The sequence below is a fragment of the Zalophus californianus genome, chromosome 15 (genome assembly GCF_009762305.2).
Source record: "Zalophus californianus isolate mZalCal1 chromosome 15, mZalCal1.pri.v2, whole genome shotgun sequence".
Taxonomy (NCBI): domain Eukaryota; kingdom Metazoa; phylum Chordata; class Mammalia; order Carnivora; family Otariidae; genus Zalophus; species Zalophus californianus.
The window spans coordinates 82,972,107-82,987,675 of record NC_045609.1 but is presented as its reverse complement, the minus strand read 5'-3'; the positions used below and the strand labels follow the sequence as shown (position 1 = coordinate 82,987,675).

The following is a 15,569-nucleotide window of genomic DNA, read 5'->3' as shown; positions in this document are numbered from 1 at the left end:
CAGAAGCCTACCCTTTATTCATTTGCAGAGTTAACCCAGGAGAAAATGGAAATAAGTCTTCATTAAAACCTGTAGTTCTTTCTTGGGAGATTGGAGAGATTCTAGAGACGTTTCTGGATTCCTTGAAAATAATATATAATACACACTGAAGATTATATATCTGGCAAATAAAACTATAAAACTGGGAAGGTTTCTGTTTATCTTCCAGATCCACAGTCGGCTCTTCTCGTCCCCCAGAGATCATTCTGCTTGGGGAAGAAATGAAGGTCTTTCAAACGCAGGTAAAGAGCTGGGCTCTGACCGGGTGACATTCCCGTTCAAGCCTTTATTTACTCTCTCTCCTTTATTTTTATTAATAATAACATGTGGTTTGGAGCCTCATCTCCCCCCAACCTCAAGATGATAGCTCAGTGGCTCTGACAAGATTTGAAGCTGATTTGAATTTCTAAACACCTAGGCTTTTAGGTTGGCAGTCTCTGAAAAAGCAAACAATGCAGAAGTATTGGTTGCCTCCGGTAGTGCATTCGGGACCCAAGATTACTGCAGATTGCGGGGGTTCAGGCCAGCATGGTGCAGGGTTCTGCCAGGAATGAGTAATGGGACAAATACAGAATATTCTCGCAACGGAACAGGCTTGATTTAAGTATAGGCATGGTATCTGTGCATTCATAAATTATTTGTCGGGAAGCTTCGGATTCACGGCCCCTACACTGCACCAACACCAGCAAGGTGGTTACGGTTCATAACTTAATTATTAAGTTTGTTAACATAAGTGGTGTGGAAACAAGCTTGTTTTTCGCCCGTGTGTAAGAGGAATCAGATGGGTTTAGGTCCCATTTTCTGATGGTACTGTAAAAAGTCTGAGGTTAATAGAGTATTTTAATTCAGAGACTCTAGCAAAACGTAAATGCGTGTTTTCATGTAGCAAATTTTATTTTTCATCCTCATCTTAATTTTAATTTGTAAATGTGGCAGATGACTTGGTATCTATGAAACATATGTATGTGTACATTGTATGCTTGGGTGTGTGTGATTATACACATGTATAGCTTCTCTCTTCCTTACCCCTTACCGCCTGCGCATATCAAAGGTATCAGGGACCTGAGTTCCTCTCCATAACTGACACAGTCAACCCAAGACAAATAGATTATTTGAAAGAAGCTTTCCTAGTCGATCCTTTCTGGAGCCCCAAAGCATGGTTTATAGCTTATTCTTTAATAGTGGCAGATATTTAGTTTGGATCCTTTAAAAACCTAGCCCAGAAATTGCTGGTGGTGAGAACATGAGTGCGCTGGCCGGTGCTTCGGGTGGCCTGAACGGTAGGCTCATGAAGCACATCTGGCCACCGCACCCCACAGGGGGTTTGGGGACATCGAGAAGCATGCCATATTTTCCTCAGAGCACTCTAGGTAGCGGTGAGAACAGTCTGGCCCTGGTGACCTAGATGTGGACACGTCCGTCTCCTTTTCCCTAGGATGAGCTTAGTTCAAAAAGGGCCTAATCGGGCACTTCTGCAGTGGATGCCTGCTCACAAGGTACTTAGCCACTTAATGACTTAGAAACCTAGCACCTGCTGGTCCAGAGGCCACAGGTTAATGGTCCAGGCTGCAGGGAATGTGCCCAAGCAAGCCTGGGCGAGGAGGAGAGGAGGAGATACAGATATTCTGGCTTTCTCCCTCTCTCCCTCCCCTCCCCTCCCCTCCCCTCCCCTCCCCTCCCCTCCCCTCCCCTCCCCTCCCCTCCCCTCCCCTCCCCTCCCCTCCCCGTCCCGTCCCGTCCCTCCTTTCTTTTTTTTTCTATCTTTCTTTTTAAATCTGTATTTTCTAAGTGTTAATTACAGAAAGATACTTTAGAGGTCGTCTTAACCCCTGGGCATTCTCGTAGAAGGCAAGCAGTTGTTAAAGGAAAAAAACATTCACAAGGCTGAGTAAAAAGGGTAAGGCCGATTTTATTCAGGGAGACTACTACATGGGGTCTTCGAGGAGGAAAGAGAGTCTGGGCTCCACTTTGAATAAAAGGGAAAGTAGGGATTCACCGCCAAGGAGCAGGGTGGGGGCCCATGGGTTGAAAATGTCTAAGAGTTAAGGGGGATTTTGGCTAAGTTGGCTGCACAGGTGGGGGATGAGGAATTTGATCAGATACCAAGGGTGGGGGATGTTTTTCTGGATGGAACAAGCGGGATTCTTTCTAAAACTGCACTAAATAGGCCAAGGGTAGAGCCCAAGGGTGAGGCCTTGTCACATCGAGTTCTCAGAGAAGCCTGACTCTGGGTGGATCAAGGAGAGTCTCTGTCAGAGTCAGGACGCGAGTGGGCTCCATGCTTCCCCAGCTGGCCGATGCTCCGAGGGGCCCTCCAGGCTCTGTGCGTCTTCCTGCAAGGTCATTCCCATCTGTTCAAGAGAAATGACACTCTTAACGGGTCTAAAATGGCGAGACTTGGGAGCTGTGGCAGTAGAGGGGGGAGACCCCGGTGGAGAACTGAGCTCAACTCTGAAGGCAGCCAGGGCAGCCCGGGATCTGTAATCAGTGGTGATGGGGGACTCGGTGCCTACAATATCACCAGGACGAACTTGATTAGATGTCAAGGGTAGGGGAACGTCTCTTTAAACTGGCTCAGCAGGATTCTCTCTAAATCTGGGCTCAATAGGATTCTTTGCTAAAACTGGGCTTGACAGGCCACCAATGGCTCAGAGGAGCCTGACTAAAGTTAGGTCAAGGAGGGTGCGGGGACACATCTTTACTCTGCAAACTGGCCCGAGCAGCCACCCGTACCCTGGGGGCTCTCTGTGGTCTGGTTTGCTGGCTCAGGGAAGAGCAGGAGTTTGGTTCGGGAGCGAGACTCCCTGCCCCACAGTCCTGAGAAGGGCCTGGCACAAGGGTGAGCCCTTTGTCGGTCCTCTGTGTGGTCTTAGGGGACCCGGAGTTTTAGAGCAAACTCGGTGTCACAAGGACTAGAAACACACAAAAGGGAAACCATTGTAAGGAAACCAGTGAACTTCATGGAAAGTTGCAACATCCGGTTGCAAAAAGCCCAGGCACCAAGGGGACTCTGTGGGCTCTGGCAGCAAGAGTGTGCGGGCCCTAGCCTCGAGCTGCCGTAACAGGGTTCGACATCTGAGGCCCACTACTTGTGTCTGTCGAGCCACCTTCTCAGGCCCTGGCCTGATTCATTCATCTCAGGTCAGGAAGCAAGGTTAAATACTAGAAACGTAGCTTCTGAGGATCTAATCCTGGGCATACCCGGCTAGCAGGGCAGCTCTTCCAGAAGGAGTCCACTGGCCAGGCAGATGTCAGTGCATAGAATCTCAAGTTTGCGAGGAGCCAGAGGGTCATTTTGTCCAGTTTCTCCCTGATGCCTGAAGCCCTCCTACTCATTCCCAGGCAAAAGTGGGGAAGCTTCTGCAGAGTAGGCTGACCACATAACAGCCCCACAGACGGGGGGGCTCACTCTCTGAAGGTAGCTCATGACATGCTCCCACAGCTGGAACTTTTAGAAATCCTTTGGATTGTGTTGAGCCAAAGTAAAATGAGTTATTTATTTGTTTTTAATCTGTATTGAGAAGGCAAAGAGGACTCAGTAAACATTGAGTTGCTAGAATGCGTGATCTGATCCACATTCTAGGAAGACGATTCCACGTGCTCTTCCAGGCAAGAGATGAGGTGGGTTTCGTCTAGGGCTGGAGTGGGCATGTTGGGGTCATTGGAGCACTGGGTGATGACCGAATTTTTTGCAGTAAAGGGGAAGTTTAGGATGTTTCTGGGCAGACAGTGCTGCCATTCATGGGGTAAGGAACTCAGGGTCCAGGAGGTTCCCAGAGTAGGGGGGCGCTAGTGGGAGTATCCTGAATTTTTGGGGTTGGAACCCTCTAGTTGTGAGAGGCCACCTGCCTTAGATGTCCGGGAAGCGTCCGGCAGTTTGGTGTTGGGATCGGAAGACAGGTTAGGATTGTAGATCTCGGTATGGCCATCATTTACAGAAGGTGTGTGAGAAGCCACGAGAACAGCTGAGATTAATGCAAAAGGAAATATATGAGCTGGCTGGCAAGAGGATGAGGCTGCAAAACCTAAGGAGCCCACGCGTGTGGGGTGGCGGCTGGGGGTGGCAGCTGGGGACGAGGAGGAAGAGCACTGTCCCGGGAACCACAAACCTGGTGTCAGCGTTTTGTTTTCTAAGGTGAGGTATTTAGTGCTTTTGACTTTGTCCTCACTTAGCTCTTTATCTTTAGAAACGTCTTTCCACCTGCTCAGGTCTTACTTTGCTCTCAGATAACAGTGGTTTAGGATGCCCCATCTCTACCGGCTGCTGTAGAACTCAGTGATGTGGGTGGTAAGCCTCTGTTGCAGAAGCGAGATCAAGGGCGTATTTGGTGCAAACGCGGGTCAAGTGCTCATGCACGAAACCAGAAATGAACATCGTCTCCGGATTTTCACTTTTGCTTCCTTCGTCTGCACGCTGCAGCTATCCACTGCCTCTGTCATTGGAAATTCCAAGACTGGGAAGGGCAGGGAGCTGATTTTTTACGGTGAAATCATCCCTATTGGCAAGACCTTTGACATCCGGTTGGCCTGTGTGAAACTTCCGTTTACAATGATTAATAGGATCCGAACACTAAGAGAGAAAGAAACTGTTTCTGCCCAAACTCACATCTGTTTTCAAAGTCAGTGGAAGGTAGGAAGTCGCTTTGAAATTTCCATTCTGTGTGTTATAAAAAGATTACTTTCACTGTTTCCCCATCACTGTGCTACCTGTCTGCAGACAAGACTGCTTAATCTGAGGATTTAGCAATGGTTGGGAGGGTCAGGTGCTTAGTTAAGTCATTTCTGGGGACATCAGTTATGGGAAACGTATGGAAAGGTAATTGATGAAGGGACACCTGGAATTTTTAATTACTAATTCACTTGGCTTAGGAAGGAAGGTGGGGCAGCATAAAATTTTCTCCCTTCTGATCAGTTAAGCCCAGCCTTTACAACTGGCAGTTTTTAAAGGGTGTGTCTTTGATTGATGAGTGGGATGAAGGAATTATGGTTCACTTAAAACTTGAGGGTCATTGTTTCTCTACCCCAGCTTTTATAAGAGCAGTGATTTGCTGCCTTCATAACCGTACTTTTCAGTTTCATTAGTACCGAGTCAGTTAACTGACCCTACACAACACATACCCTTGACCATCCCTCAAGGAAGGATTGGTCTTTTACCCCTTAAAAACCACCCTGAGATGGATGTGAGTTGTATTCCGTTTCTCTTCTGCAATCTGTAATGGCAGTTTCTCTGTGAACAAGGTCTCGCAGGGCCACCATATTTATCTGTTTTCCCTGAAAAACCTTGTTTTTATTCAGGCTCTAATTATTGAGGCAGAAACATGTGGATTCTTCTGTATACAGGAGCCGTTTTGATCATGCTGTGTTGCCATCTGCCTCGTTCTCACAGATCCCTCTTCCTGCCCGTGAGGAGAAGTCATCTATGGAACAGTGAATAAGGGTAGCTTTAATCAATGCAACTTCTCTGCTTAAAAATCACACCGGTCCTCGGAGGGCAAAGTGTTTAGTGCCACTCCACATCTGACTCTACGCTTGCCCGTCACTCTCCATGCCCACCTTCTATATATTTCGGGTGTGAAAATTCTTCCTTTTGTCCGGCGCATTCCCTGATGCAACCAGCCCGTCCGTGGTGCTTCAGGCTTTGTATGTCCCACAATTACAGTCCATCCTGCGTTGATTGCCTTGCTTCCCTTGTAGACTTGTCTCTTCCCTTGTAGACTTTCCTCTTCAGGACTGTTGGCTGGGAGGGCAGGGACCTTGTCTCACTCAGCTCTATGTTCCCAAGGTCAGGGATCAGGGCATGGAAGTTCTTCACTGTCTTACACAGGATTGTTTGTCTGAAGGAATCATGTGGAGCCAAATTCCACATCCAGGGACCTTACTGGCTCTCCCAGGCAAGCCCGCAGAGCAGGCTGGGAACTGGGTCATGTGACAGCAGTTGAGAGCCTGACAGGGAAAGCAACTGCCTTTGGGTTTTTCTAAGACTCTTTCAAGTGCTTTTCCTGTTCTGTTGCTCCGCTTCCTTTGTTGAGGGGGATGGAGGCCTCCGACCAAGTGGCTCCTCTGGAGTCTGCTAGGTACCTGCTCTGCCTGGGGTCCAGGTGGGAAACTTTCCAGACAGCATAACTTTTCTGACCTACCCGAGAAGAAAGAGCATTTATTCCTGCTTTCTGCGAAAGATGAAAGGGACACGTTGGGTCTATTGTGCCTACTTGTGTAGAACATTATTGGAAAGAAAAGAGACCAAATCGCTTTGTCACAGGGGCATGTGACAGTTCCCTGCGTGCTCTCTGATGGATAACCATTATGTTCTCTGTCCCTTTCCAAATTCTGCCCAGTGGCTGCCTGGGTCTTGACCCTCTGTTTTGTTGTGATCACCTATACCTAGTGCAATAAGCAACACTCTCCCCTGATACGAATTTCTGCCTCTAGCTGCATCTTTGCCCATCACCTGGTACATTATCTAATTTTAAAAATAATTAGTAAAATAAGGTACTGAGCAAAGAGCTCAGCTGAAGATTTGCCAGTCTGTGTAGCTCTGTGTTAGAAAGACGTGCATCCAGTCCACCATAGCCAAACTGTGGAAAGAGCGAAGATGTCCACCAACAGATGAATGGATAAAGAAGAAGTGGTGTGTGTATATATATATATATATACAACGGAATGTTATACAGCCATCAAAAGGAATGAGATCTTGCCATTTGCAACGACGTGGATGGAACTGGAGGGTGTTATGCTGAGTGAAATAAGTCAATCAGAGGAAGACATGTATCATATGACCTCACTGATATGAGGAATTCTTAATCTCAGGAAACAAACTGAGGGTTGCTGGAGTGGTGGGGGGTGGGAGGGATGGGGTGGCTGGGTGATAGACATTGGGGAGGGTATGTGCTATGGTGAGCGCTGTGAATTGTGCAAGACTGTTGAATCACAGACGTGTACTTCTGAAACAAATAATGCAATATATGTTAAGAAAAAAAAAGCAGGAAGGGAAGAATGAAGGGGGGGAAATCGGAGGGGGAGACGAACCATGAGAGATGATGGACTCTGAAAAACAATCTGAGGGTTCTAGAGGGGAGGGGGGATGGGTTGGCCTGGTGATGGGTATTAAAGAGGGCACGTTCTGCGTGGAGCACTGGGTGTTATGCACAAACAATGAATCATGGAACACTACATCACAAACTAATGATGTAATGTATGGTGGTTAACATAACAATAAAAAATTTAAACAGGAATAAAATGTTCTTGAGGGGAAAAAATAAATAAAAATAAAAGTATCAGAAGGGCCGTCTGAGTGGCTCGGTCAGTTAAAAAAAAAAAAAAGAAAGAAAAAGAAAGACATGCATCCAACCAGATTTAACTGCATCCTCTCCAAGGCACGGAGGCTTAGTCATTGGGTCTGTGTACTAAGGAACAAAAGGAGCTCATCTAGAAGTGTGGCAGTCAGCTGCTGCGGTAGACGTGAGGTACTCGTAGGGGTCCATGTGGGCCACTCTGTCTTATTCTTAGGAGAGTGAGGAGAACTACCCATCACGTCCATTCATCTTCTTGGAGGCATATGAGCCCTCCTACATTACTGTGGCTGCCAGAGCAAAGAAAGCATCTTTGGGCACCAGTATTTTGACCTGAACAAAGGGCTGGGTCTGAGAGACAGGCATCCAGCATTATGTTTTTGCTGGAAAGGACCATCTGTTGGTGAAATGGCGTTAAGAAGCCCGAGTCCAATGGCTGAGCAGCAATCCCAGGCTATCCAGCCTAGAGACAAGATTTTACTGAAATCGCAGTGCAAGGCAAGGGGCTCTGCTCTAGCAACAGTTCTGAGTGGAATAGGGCGTCTGAGTCCTCCACGGAACCTGAAACAAACAGGTCTCTAGAATCCAGCCAGACCTGCGGCATCAGAGTCTATGGGTGTGGAGCCCAAGACGCCGTCACAACTGTCCCTTGTGAAAACCACCGCTGTGGGTCTTTTGGGGTTTGCTGTGTTTTAAAGAAATAAACGTGATTATCATTTCTTGACCTCCAAGAGTTATTCAGCATAAAGCTCTTCTACAGAGGACTCTTATAATTGCCTCTTCATTCTGTGGGTCACGGGGGGGTTCCGGCCCCCGGGTGCTGGGGGTGGCCAGGCACAATGCCTGACACCGGGCAGGTGAATCAGTGGCAGCTTATGAGTCACAGACACCTCCTAGCCCTGGGGAGGAGCATACCACCCATCACCTGCAGGGCCACACGAGGCTTGCCCTCCAGAGCAAAGTGAACAAGTTCAGGCTTTGTACTATCAAGAGAGTGGGGTGACCCCTGCCTCCTGCGGGAGGGTGTAATAGGGTTGCTTGAGTAATTCCGTGAGTTGGAAGGGAAATGAAGCTGCGGCTCAGGGACAAGCAGGAGCTGCCCCTCTCCCTGGGATAAGGAGGGTTATTTGGCCGGGAGATCTTATCTGGGGGAGCAGGGCTGGAAGGGGAATTTGCAGCTTGGCCAGATGAAGCCTTCTTAGTTGCACCAGATGTCAAAACAGCACACAATATGGGGTCTTAATTGTAGGACTTACACCGTGAGGGCCTGGCATGGGGAGAGCAAAGGTGTGGAGGACGGGGCAGAATGACATGGTCTGGGATCTGGGGTGATTAACACGCCTGCTGGGGCAAGGAGAACAGAGAGAGAGCCTGGACTCAGCTTCCGAGAGCATGGTGAGAGTCAGGTGTGGACACCAAGCAGGCACGAGGTCAGTGTTGGGGACATGCAACTAGAGGACACAGTGTCCTCAGATGGAGGAGGTACATCTTGGTGCCTGGGAACGTAGGGTGGGGGCCACGTGGAGGGAGAAACTGTGGCTGGAGCTGACTCAGGATAGCTGCTGCCCAGAGTGCCTAAGATCCCAGCATCAGGTACAGGAATCAGGTGCAAGCCAGGAACTCGTTCCCCAGCAAGGCGGAAACCCAAGTTCTACACTGGGTTCGGTTCAAGTTGGGCACAAGAAGCAGTGAAACCCTAACATCTCTCTAAGCTAAGATTGCTGTCCCATCTCAGGAATGGCGCCACCACCCATGTGGCTGGTCAAGCTGGAGACCTAGGAGTCTTTCTGCCTCTCCCACACCCCTGTGTCCAATCCATGACCATGTCCCTCTGATTTACCTCCTAGTCATCTCTGAGACCCATTCCTGCTGCCGTGTTGGCCTGGACTGCTGCACCAGTCTGGGCTTTCTCTGTCTAGTCTCTGCTCACAGCCAGAATGCGCTATGTGGGCCATGCCGTTCCCTCCTTTAAAATCCTTCCACGCCCTTCAGTTGCTCATAAAGGCAAATCTTCCTATGGTCTGAGAGGCCCTGGGGGTACCAGTCCCCGAGCTCCCTCTCTCCCGCACCCTCTCTCTTCCACCCCTGTTCGCCATGTGCCTCAGCTGTGGGGCCCCTGTACAAGCTGATCTCTTTGCTTGAACCTTGCTGCCCGTTCCCTTCCCCCTAAGTCACCTTGACTACAGAGCCTCACCCAGATATCCTAGGGAAGCATCCCTGATCTCAAGACCAGTCCTGCTTCTGGCCCCTGGAGTCCAGCTTCCTGTGCTTTGCTGCACTTGTGACAATCATGTTATGTTGATTTGTACTTGGGAAACACCTGCTCCCCCATCCAGACTATGAGCTGCGCAGGAGCTTGGATTTAGCTTGCCAGCCCCCCACCAAGCTAGGTGCGCCATAAACTGTTGGCGGAATGAGCCAGTTGGGTGCAGGAAGGAGCTAAGTCCCCTGTGGCACCTGGAGAGCCATGGGGACGGGGAAGCGGGCATATCACTGGGGCTGACTTCAGAAGGACTTTAAGAGGACATTTTGGGACACCGTGTGCATCCCTTTCTGCCCTGTCTTCTTCCTCTCTGAATTGGTGCGATGCTCCCTTCCAACCTCGGCCTTCTCAGTCTCCTTCCTCGGACTTCACCAGTCTCTCTCCTCGTGGAATCACCTGCCCAGGCCTGACACATGATTACTGGTGTGATTTTCAGCTGCTTTAAGTTAAAGAGGCTCATCCGTTTCTCTTTCCTTACTGTTAGTTGTATGTCCAGAGCCCCTGAGAGAAAAAGAACATTTACAAATAATTGTCAAAGTCCCACACTCCTTCCAAAGTTTGATGTCACTGGGGAGAGGCTGCAAATAAAAGGCAACCCTCACCCCCAACTCCGTGGGCCCTGCTGCGCTGAGTGCTGCATGTTTTGGTGAAATACTTTTTTTTTTTTAAGATTTTATTTATTCATTTGAGATGCAGAGATATGGAGAGAGAGAGAGAGCATGAGCAGGGAGAGAGGCAGAGGGAGAAGCAGGCTCCCCACTCAGCCAGGAGCCCAGTGTGGGGCTCGATCCCAGGACCCTGGGATCACGACCTGAGCCGAAGGCAGACGCTCAACCATCTGAGCCACCCAGGCGCCCCTTGGTGAAATACTCTTAATAGGGTGTAGAGGGAACAGACTTGGTTAAGAGCTGAAGTGTTATATTTTTGAGTAGCTTTGTGCTCAGCTGGCCATCTAAAGAAAAAAGTATTTAAACAAAGGCAGCACAAATCGAAAGTGACACATGGAATTAAATGTAGTTTTGAGGCTTATCGTGTTATGGAATATAAGGGTCATGCTATTGTCCGGCTTTGTGGCGCGAGAGGAGAATTTCTCTGGCAGCTGTATACTGTGGCTGAGCCCAGGGGGCAAGGATGCAGAGTCAAGTGCCTCCCGAACAGAGCAATGCCGTCTACCCCCATCGCCTCTTTTACCTCTTGGTAAATGTACCGGTGTTGGCCATAAGATTGTTCTTGCAAAGCATCTGCTTTTGAGCGAAGTATCTCCCGACTTGCTTCCTCCTCTCCTGCCCCCCTGCAAGTGGTCTCTCTCTCTTTCTGGGTGCGGGTGCAGGTGGCCAGTGCCCCTCAGGGCTGGTGGTACCGGGCCTGGCTGAGAGGGAGCTCACAGTCAGAGGTTACAACTGCTAGAAAAAGAAAATTAGGGCCACCACCCCTTTCCAGCTTCCAGGGGAGTGCAAAGACGTCGTGTTTCCTGGTAAAAATGGCATTTCTGTGTTTGGGCGATTTGACAGGTAAGATTTGGCTTCTGTGTTCAAAGATGCCAGTGTTCCGGAAAGGGCCTCAGCTTCGTGTCACGTGCCTACTGTGGGCCCAGGAGGAGACCTCATGTTTATAAAACCTTCTGGAACGTTTCCCCCCTCGGCTGGCATTTGACAATGTGGCCACCTGACCTCTGGGCTGAGGAGAGAGCTCCTGAATCTTATTTTAAGAGCTTCAGCGGAGAACTTTCTGTTCTTCGCAAACTACCTTGACCACAGAGGGCTGAGTTTCCTTAAAGCTGCTCAAGTTATTTTTAAATGGAACTCTTTCTTAAAATGGAACCTTGTGGGAAGCCAGTTTGGGTGGGAGACAGAGCAGAGGGGCCCTGGCTGCAGGGGGCCCTGTCCCCCTGCGGGGGTGGGGGAGTGCTCTGCAGGTCCAGCCGGGCTGCCGGTTGCAGAGCAGGATTTGAAAACCATCCTCCGCAGGACGGGGAGTTGGCGGGAGGGAACAGAGCATTTGAATACAAATTGATTGCTTTCTCTTTGAACGTGGAGACTTCCCATCATTAACCCAGAGCCCCCTGGAACAAGCAGGTTATCACCATGGGCAGTCCATTTCCACCTAGAGACCTCCCCCGCATCTGTATCGATCGGCCGCCAAGTTCCTAAGTCCTGCTTCGTTTAGGGCTCTCCTGATTGTGCTCATCTTGGGATCTTTGAGCTGCAGCTGACAGGTTCTGCAGGTGGAGGGCTGGTCCCGTGAAGAGAGAAGGGGTGGGAATGTGCCCTGGGTTTCGACTGGAAGATGGGATGTAGCAGAGTCTATAATAGGACCATGCTTTTAAAATTCCCTTCCCTTTCTGGTATTAAATGGCTTTGCTTTAACGATCCTCAGCTCATAGTTTCTTTTAGATCCTTCATGCTGGCCCTGGCGGGACTCCAGCTACTTACTCAGCTCCGAATGTGCCTTTTCCCTAATGCCTTGCGTGTGCTTCGGTTTGATTTGTTCTTTTTATGGGACTTCGGAGACAGTCTCTGGTGGTGATTAAACACCGAGACTGTCAGCCTGCCGAGGGGGCCCAGCTCATTCCTGGACAGCTCTGGAGACAGGAAGGGCTGGGGTCAGGGACCTCAAGCTTCCAGAAAGCTGTGCCACGTGATGGCGTTGAGGAACATGGTCTCTGAGCACGGGGTGTCCGAGCATGAATTACAGTTTGGTTCAGAGGAGAATGTTCCTGCCCTCGGAGACTAGATCGGAGTCAGTGGCCAACTTTGTCTCTGCCCTTGGCCATCTTGGAAGGCCACCCTGAGGATGAATCAGGCTACACCCCAGCCTGTGCTTCTGAACACTTCGGCAGGTGTGTGCAGACTTCCCTGCCCTGAGTGCTGCTTCATCTCAGGCAGACACTGCCTTACCTTCCCTAGGGAATCTCCTGGCAATTTGCAGAATGTCCTACATCTTCTCTCCTATAACATACCCTGTCCATCAGCAAAATTCCTTATGGGTCCTCATGGGTCTCTGGGCAATTACTGGGGAGATAATGGAAAATGCCTGCAGAGCTGGGATGCTGTGTCTTCCCAGGAGGGTTTTATCATGTGGGTGGCAATGGTGGGGGCAACATCCAGATGTTGGCAGCAGGTCCCGGAGTCAGACCAGGCTCCGTGTAGTTCCAGAAACGCCGATTTGTCAGAGAACCTGGAGGGAGATAAGGTATGAACACCAGCAGTAGGAATTCAGACGCCCATTGCCACAGTAATGCCAAAAAACACACCATCTCCAAGACTCAGTGGCTCATAGAAGCATAAACATTTCTTCGGCTCTTAAAGCACAGGTTGGTAATTTTGGCTCCTGGTTCTTGTCTTTGGCTTTGGTCTCATCTGGGCCTGATCAGGCAGAACCTAGAGGGCCGGCCAGCAGGGTGGGCTTCCGTGTACCGAGGACACATGTATGTAAAGGGTTGAACCTTAAGCATCCTGATTCATTTGGCTTTGTGAGAAGGCCACCTGTGCATGTAAGGGCAGATTCAGGTGTGAGGCCAAAGGCCTGCATAAACGGGCGAACTTGTCTGGGACATAGGGTGCAAAGGGTCAAGTACAAAACTGCCAGGACCCCTGCCAGAGGTGTGGAAGAGTGTCCACGTGGGCAGCGTGCCTGAGGCTTCTTCCACTCCATATGGGGCCCTTTGATGGCATGGGTGGGGGGCCGGCGTGAGAGCAGGGAGGCACGTTCAAGGCCCATAGCAGCCGTCCAGAGAAGGGAGTGTATGATGAGGGTGGTAGCCTTGGGACACTGGATGCGGCCAAACAGGTGTTAGAAATAGAGTTCCCAGATTTTGCTCAAGGGTTGGGGGTGGGTGGCAAGAGACGGGAAGAATTCAGGGTGCTGGTGTGGCATCCACTCACTACTCCTAGGAGGTACTGATGAGCACCCCAAGTCCAGAGTGAGGAAGTGGGCCCTGGGAGGTTAGGAGCCTGCCGTGATTCAGGACAGCTTTGTGTCAGGTTTGAACCCTGGCCGGCTGCGTGGAAGCTGGCTGCCACCACGTGCTTGCTGGGGCTGCAGAACTGGTGAGGTCACTCACAGGGTTGTCCACTTTAGACTAGACATGCATGGGACCTATCAGATAGACGTGAGCAAAGGCTTTGCCCTTCCTTCTCTTTTTTGTCCTCAGTCTGTGTGCTTTCCACCTTCCGAGTCACCATCCCTAACCCCAGGGGCCCTCTGCTGCTTTGCAGAGCCCTGCTGGGCCACTTCATCCGAGGTAGTCACCTCTTCCTCCTCCTCGGCTTCCCTGCCCCAACCCCCTCAGTTCATTCACAGGGCGACCACACTGAGGCCACTCTGGGACCTCTGCATCCCAGCATCTTAGACTCCGCGCATGGTGGGCACCCAGTCAAGTTTTGTTGAATGAAGGTCTTTGACGTCAAGGCAGAGTAGTGAGCTGGTTATATGCAAGGGCTCCAGGGATTTTAAGCTCTCTGGCCTGTGTTCTTTTTATGAAAATGGGGACAATGATAGTCCGTGCATCATGGGGCCATTGAGAGATTAAACAAGGTCATGGTGGCACCCACCATACCTAGTATAAAGTACACGCATGGGTGATTGCTCCTTTTATTACCTATATTTGAAGAGGAAAGAAAGAGGAACAACTGTATGCAAGGACTAAGACAGAACTCTGAGGAATATTTGCAAGTTAAAAGAGCGGTTGGTGAATGCAAAAGGAAGGCTCTCTAGCAGGGAAGTTCATGGACCATCTTGGGGTCTGAGAGCTCTCCCTCCTACTCACCTCTTCTTGCAGTTGGCATTCATCAAACCCCGTGCTGCCTGGCCCCATCCCTGGACAGAGCTTTGGAGGGTTGGTGGCTTCTGTCTTTACTGAATACAAAGTATGTGGATTTACTAATGGGGAAGGATGTCATATCCACACAGAATACAAAGCATGCATAGCCCTATTATTTATAAGCTCATTTTTCTACAAATGGCTTCTCATCCCTTGTGAGCATCGGTTTTTCTGATAAGTTTAACTAAAATTTTAAGTATGTGGAATGTAAAGTTACTTTGAAAACTTTCCCCCTTTCAAGCCATCGCGTAAAGAATGGATCCCTTCAGATGTCTGCATCTGTCCGGCAGCTGGAAACTTCATCTCCTGCTCTTGCTGTTAACACCTGCCATTTGTCTGCGTGCAGGCTTTTCTTGATAATCGAGATGTGTTGTGCACAAGGCAGGGGTCTTATTTGAGGATGCCGAAGATGGTCTCTGGCCAGATGTTTCCCCTTCATTAGAATGTGTCCATCAGACACCTTTGCTGGAGGGCGTCTGCCTCTGTCATCTTATTAGCTAGGGTAAGCTGGGCTTCTCGTTCCCTCACCGAAAAGATGAAATTAGCATTTAAGAAGCTGTCATCATAAAAGTTTTCACCCTTCACAATTAATGCAAGAAGAGGTCAATGATGGTAAATTAATGCTGCAGAAATCAGCCTTCATCATTCATGAGCAGTTAGGGCCCTAAATGCCATCTCGGAAGGCTGCCTCTGCCTTCCAATCTCAGTGAGGATGGAACACTGGCTTGTGTTTGGAATCTTAATTTCTATATTGGCAGTGTCGCAGAGAGTCCTGCTTAGACCCCAGCTTCTTGCACAGGGGCCATCACAGGTCTCTTCAGAAGCCACGGTGTGGCACGGGGGGGAAATAAATGGCAAATGGTGGATACTGTTACTTCTACGGGCGGGGGTGGCCCATGGAAGGAGCTCCGTGTTTGTAAGGAATGGTCCGGTCACAGCCCAGCCCTCCCTACTGAACTGGGATCGCCTGTCACACTCTTGCCTGTGAGGACAGCGGAGAGTGAGTGGTGGGTAGGTAAGCCTGGTCTCGGAGAAGTTGCAGGGACCAGACGGGGGACAGGAAGGTGATGTTATATAGCCAAGGAGACCCCCAACGTAGGAGTGGTGATGGCCAAGTATTCAGAACTGTCCACTTGGAAAATCAGTCCCAAATTAC

The 15,569-nt window shown here is 49.8% G+C and overlaps 1 protein-coding gene across 1 annotated transcript in view; it reads left to right on the top strand.

The window, feature by feature from the left end:
* C15H10orf90 (chromosome 15 C10orf90 homolog) overlaps nt 1–15,569 on the top strand; it is a 275,568-nt gene that overhangs the window by 72,305 nt on the left and 187,694 nt on the right. The window contains exon 4 of the mRNA XM_035724343.1: nt 209–281. Within this exon, the coding sequence (XP_035580236.1) occupies nt 209–281 (73 nt within the window). The remainder of the gene's footprint in view (nt 1–208; nt 282–15,569) is intronic.